The following is a 6000-nucleotide window of genomic DNA, read 5'->3' as shown; positions in this document are numbered from 1 at the left end:
CCTATAACCGAGTACACTTTGGTTGGAAAAATTTTAAACTTACTTTACAAAGTTCCCCTTAGAAGCAACACAGCTACATCCTAACCAACTTATTTTTAACCGCATGCCAAACTCCAGTTTAAGACTGTCTAATTTTAACACACAAACGTGCTGAAGTAGGAAAAAAATCTGCATACCACATGTGCCTTCAGTGTTCAACTGAAAGAAATTAAACTGTGCATTTGCCACTGTAATAATTTAATGTATGCCAGTCAAATGAAATACCTGTTATCTTTATTTTTATTATTCAATTTAAATTAAACAAATCTGCCAAGTATATTTATGTAACATTCACTATATACACATGATTTAAACAGCTGCAAGGTGATTCTAGATTCATTCGATCGTATTTATTGAGCGCTTACTGTGTGCAGAGCACTGTATGCCGATGACTCTACTGTTAGTAAAACATGACAAGTGTCGACGGTGCCCGGCGATGCCCCTTTTCACATTCGGCGACTGCATTTCCCCGGCACGCATAGGAGCGGAACAGCTATGGGCCATGAAATGGATTATCGGTAAACCTTGAAAAGAAGGTGATGAACTACCATACGTTAACAGTCTTCTAAACGTGAGGAATATATTGGATGAGAACAGAGTTTGGTTTTTGTTTTCCGTTTTTTCTCCCCGTTTTGCTGTCACCCTAATGACGTACAACTTGATTCTCTCTTGTTTGAAGGCAATAATACCGTATTATGCTCCCTGGCAAAAATCTCGTTTGAACTGGCACTAGAGTAATTCTGAAACAAGAACGACAGCGACGACGACATCGACAACGACAAAGAAAAACAAAGTACCTCTTTGGTGAAGCCCAGGTACCCACACTATTTACTGAACAATCTGTAAACAGGACTGCGTGATGCCTCGGCTCTGAGGAGGCCACTAAGGTACCACACATCTTCCTCATGGTTCTTTCAATGGGTTTTTTTTTTTTAAGAAAGTATCCTAAAGCAGGGAGTAAAGCAAAGGAAAACTAAGGAGGATAGAAAGATCCCTGTTTGAGATTTTTTTTTTTCCTTTCTTTTTCTTTGTGGGTTTTTTTTTTTTTTACAAAGTGCATAATATTTGAGTTTCAAAAACTGTGTCACTGAATCGGCCTGCTGTTCGCCAGGCAGCTTCCCATCCCTTTAACTGAAGAGGTCACCGCACAAAACACAATCCCTTATTTATTGGCCAGAAGAGTCTCGCTCGTGGGTTTTCAGGTGCAAACGGCCATCCAATTGCTCTAGTTTGGTTGCCTGTGTATTTTGGGGTTGGGGTGGGGGAGGGAGCGGATACCAAATCGTTTCACTAATAAATGTCAGGCTTAAGATTCATCGTCCATGTATACTGCATTCTTATGTAGTCTTTAGTGTTTGGAGCACACATGTGAAAACTCCTTGGTGCTGGCAGGTTCGGGGGGCCTCCATTGCCAGCAATGGACTTAAGGGCTGGTGGGAAGATGGGCGCCCCGGCACCAAAGTACTCAGGAGGAGTGGGCGTTCTCCAACAGCGGGGGCCCGTCCCGGTGCATGGATGGGAGAGTGGGCTCCCTCTTGTACGTTTTGGGAGGAAGCTTGGGGATGTGTTGAGAAGTGCTTTGTCGCGGAGGTACGGGCGGCCCGGCGACGGAGTGGAGGTCCACGTCTTGCGGGATCAACGGGGGCGAGGGCGGGTGCCTGCGGGTCCCGTGAGGAGAAGGGGTCTGGGGGGGAGGGGGAGTGAAGGGAGTGGGGCTGTTGGGGAAGAAGGCGTTGCCGAGTTCGCTTTTGCGGCCCAGAGGGGGAGGCTGCAGGTGTAGCGGTGAGCTGGAGAAGACATCCGGGGTCCTCACGGGTTCTCGGGGCGGCAGTAAAGGAGGGCTTTCGGGAGGGTCCGACAGAGGGGTCCGGGCGTCCGGCACCGAGTACCGTGGGGAATAGCCTTTCGACGTGGGTTGCCGGGGAGGGATCGCCGGAGGGCTGTCCAGATGCTTAGACATCATCTGAGGCAAAGGAGACGAGAAATACGTCTTCACTGGGGCAGAGGGGAAAGCAGTCGAGCCTATCGATTGAGTGCTTATTGGGGGAAGAGCGCTGTACTGAGCGCTTGGGAGAGTACGATATAACGATACAACAGAAACATTCCCTGCCCACGACGGACACAGTCTAGAGGTGTAGAAATGACAAAGCCACCTTCTGCAAGGCGCCCAAGGGTGTTAACCTGGCTCAAGGTCAGAGGTCGGCAAAGTAACACGGATCTGCTAGGATAGGGAGGGTTTACGGGATTTCAACGATTGAAACCCATGCTTGATCTCAAAACCCACATTCTCCGTAACATCGTAGGTGGGTTTTCTTCCAGGGCCTTTAAAAGCTCTGTATTAGAGATCATCTGATGACCACAAATGATCCCCCTTTGACAAACGTGAGCTACTACGCCTTTACCAAGGGGAGAAGCAGCAACGTGGCCGAGGGGATAGAGCACGGGCCTGGGAATCAGAGGATTTAGGTTCTAATCCCGGCTCCGCCACCCGTCTGCTCTGTGACCTTGGGCAAATCACTTCACTTCTCTGTGCCTCCGTTCCCTCACACTGTAAAATGGGGATTAAGACTGTGAGCCCTATGTGGGACAGGGACTGTGTCCAACCTGATCTATTACCTTGTATCTACCCCAGCGCTTAGCACAGTGACTGACACATAGTAAACACTTAACCAACACCTTGAAAACAAACCCCCCAGAAACCAATCCAACAGTTTTGCGTTTCTGAGCAGTTTAAAAAATTTTTGAGCAGTTTAAAAACTTAACAGAAGGTAACCATTAGCAGGAGGCAAATCATTGTTCTGGCCTGTTCATTTCACTCCCATAGGGTGTCCGGGGTCTGTCTATGCTGTTTCTTTTTGGTTTTTTTTAATGGCTAAAGCGCTTACTATGTGCCAGGAACATTATTAAGCGCTAGATAGGAAGTCACAATTTTTAAGTTTCAATTTTCCAGCCACTAGGCTCAAGGACAGGTGACTCAGACCAGACATTCCTGTTCTGCCCGTCTCGTTTCAGAAAAGCAGCTCGGACTGTTCTTACCTTGGATGGAGACGATTCCGCTGGGGCGGACTCTGGCCGCCTCCTTGGAGGGACCGGGGGAGGGACGGGTGTTTCATCGGTGCTCCTGGTAAAGCTGATGGATGATACTGAAGCGGATCCTGTGGATGTTGAAGCAAAAGAATATCTCATTTTTCAAAATCGTCATTGGAGATTTTAATTGGAAATTATTTACAAGTCCGAAACACCGGGAAGTACTGTGAAATGAATCCCAAGAAAGAAGCGCAATGAACCACGATCCCAAGTTTTCTTTTACAGAAGAGAAAAAATGTAAAACATGCAGAAACATTTTTAGCCATTTCAAGAAAAAAGCCACCTAAGGGTATTCTGTTATTTTGACCTCAAAATATGTCCTTTCCATGGTTGGGTTCTCTCTTGTGCACAAATTTTTGACTCACCATATTCTTATCCCAAAGATGCTGATAGCACTGGAATTATTTACATTACCAGTAGCACTCTCTTTAAAGCAGGGATAAGCCTCAATGAAACACATCTACTATTAAGAACAAAGCTAACTGATAAAGTTTCACCTGATGTACTGAGATAAGGAAGGGAAAGCTACTAAATCAGGTCCTTACCCAGCTCAGTAAGATTCCAAAGGCAGAGTCTCAGTTTGGCCTGGAAATGAAATAAGTGCAACCCTGAGGCAAGCTATAGGTTTATGAGTATCATATAATATGAAGGTTACTCAGAGAATATATTCCAAGTTCCATTCTATATTTTGGAGGCTCCTTTTCGCATGGCTTTCAACTATGTTTCCCCAACACAGCCGAGTCCCCTGTGCAGGTCATTTTGGGATACTGCTGCAAAGTTTCCTTTGAAATGTTCTGACTGACTTGATGTGATTGTGCCCTAATTTAACTTTAGATAATGACGTCTATTTAGTATAGAAAATTCCCTGTGGGCAGGGAACTTATCTACCAACTGTTTTACTGTAATTAATCCGTGGTATTTATTGAGCGCTTAATCTGTGCAGAGCATTATACTAAGCGACTGTTATATTGTATTATCTCAAGTGCTCAGTACAGTGCTCCACACACAGGAAGCACTCGATAAATTCCAATGATGAAAAATGGCAAACCTGTTAGTACAAGGTGCTTTTTTGTTGAATAGGAGATGAAAGATAATGCTCCATACTGTACACACAAAAATCTAATTTCCTAGCTTTCATTTCGGAACAAATCTGCATTACTATTCGACTACATTTTTTGTCACTGCTTAATGGTATTTACGTTGCTTTGGTCAATTTTTTTGGCTCTTGGGAACACTGACTTCCTATGGGAAACTACCCTTTGTTTAGCACTCTTTGGCTTAACACCATTTTCAGGGAACTGATTCTGAGGACTAACTGGACTATAACAGAAACCCCTACCTGGGATAATTTATATCTTTATATATTTGTTAAGCACTTACTTTGTGTCATGCACTGTTTTAAGTGCTGATAGATTGACAGATAGATTGATAGCACTCAAAGATTGCACAAATCAGTTATTTCCACATTTCTCAGACTAGGATGCTCCCAGACCATAAGGCTCAGGAAAGTTTTGAAAGAAAAAAGTTAAGAAAGCCTGTTCAGAGTTTTAAAAATCATGCTGTCTTTGTATGAACACTCTCCCCACAACTCCCCCTCTTCGCCCCTGTTCTTCCCTGCTAACATTTTCCCTCCTTTCAGTCCACTCTGTCTTCGGGGCAGCTGTCTCAAGTGGTTTGGATGCTCTCTCAGCGATGGCAGTAGTGAAGGACCCTGGGCCCTTTGCAGGTTTGAAGGCTGGAGATTCCTGCTCTGCGTGCCACACTGGTACAGAGGGAAGGAATATCCTGGAACCTCAGAGGAATGGAGAGGATTCCCCGTCCTTCAAATCTGAATGGACACAGGGACTCCTTGGGGAGTTGGAAGAGGTGGGGGAAGAGTGGGAGCTCAGGAGAAAATCCCACTATAGAAAATCATGTTCCAGTGTCAGACCCATTGTGGGTCTGGAATATTCCAGGAATTACAAGGAATATTCAGGGAATATTTTTTAATAATTTCTAAATCTGAAAAAATGTATTTTAATTAAAAAACTGTATTCTACCCACCTCATTTTAAATAATAATAATTCTGGTATTTATTAAGGGCTTACTACATGCCAGGCACTCTACTAAGTGCTGGGGTGGATACAAGCAAATTGGGTTGGATACAGTCCCCATCCCTCATAGGGCTCAATACCCATTTTACAGATGAGGTAACTGAAGTACAAAGAAGTGACTTGCCCATGGTCACACAGCAGACAAGTGATAGAGCTGGAATTAGAACCCATGACCTTCTGACTCCCAGGCCCGGGCTTGGTCACTATGCCACACTGCTTTTTAGGAATGTAACACTGTTGTAGTAAATTATATTGAAATCAAGATACTTGATAGATGTATAAATATTCTTTTTATACTCAAGTAAAACATACTCTAAGAATTTTTGACCGTGAGGTTTCACATCAACTGTGGAATCTTGGATGAAGAAATATTTATTACTTAAACCTATCAGGTCTTAAAATAGTAACAGCATTTTATTTGTAATTAAATTCTATGAAAAATATATTAACTTTTGAAAGGAATTAACCACAAACTGAATTTTTTTCCTTCACAGTGAACTTATTTGCACTGCGGTAGGAAGATACATCCATTCAAAAAGGCCTGAGTGCTGATTAAAAAAAAAAAATGGATCTGTCCTCATAATATCCCTGTGAGGTAGAGGAATTAACCCCCTCTATATAGCTGGGAAAACTCAGGTCCAGAGAGCCTAAGTAACTTGCCCAGATCCTAATAATGTGAGCGGGGAATGTATCTGCCAACTCTCACTGTAGCGTACTCTCCCAAGTGCTTAGTACTGTGCTCTGCACATAGTAAGTGATCAATAGATACCAATGATGATGA

At 43.8% G+C, this 6000-nt stretch overlaps 1 protein-coding gene across 2 annotated transcripts in view; it reads right to left on the bottom strand.

Moving 5' to 3' along the window:
- Positions 1–256: 256 nt before the first annotated feature.
- The window catches only part of SOS1 (SOS Ras/Rac guanine nucleotide exchange factor 1), a 189703-nt gene continuing 183959 nt past the window's right edge, over positions 257–6000 (bottom strand). For both annotated transcript variants that reach the window (XM_029058905.2, XM_029058907.2), the window contains 2 exons: positions 3076–3194; positions 257–2002 (listed from right to left, as the gene is read on the bottom strand). In XM_029058905.2, the coding sequence (XP_028914738.1) occupies positions 1505–2002; positions 3076–3194 (617 nt within the window). In that variant the 3' untranslated portion in view covers positions 257–1504. The remainder of the gene's footprint in view (positions 2003–3075; positions 3195–6000) is intronic.

Source organism: Ornithorhynchus anatinus, chromosome 1 (genome assembly GCF_004115215.2).
Source record: "Ornithorhynchus anatinus isolate Pmale09 chromosome 1, mOrnAna1.pri.v4, whole genome shotgun sequence".
Taxonomy (NCBI): Eukaryota; Metazoa; Chordata; class Mammalia; order Monotremata; family Ornithorhynchidae; genus Ornithorhynchus; species Ornithorhynchus anatinus.
The sequence above is the reverse complement of the archived record's forward strand: the minus strand, read 5'-3'. Positions and strand labels throughout refer to the sequence as shown.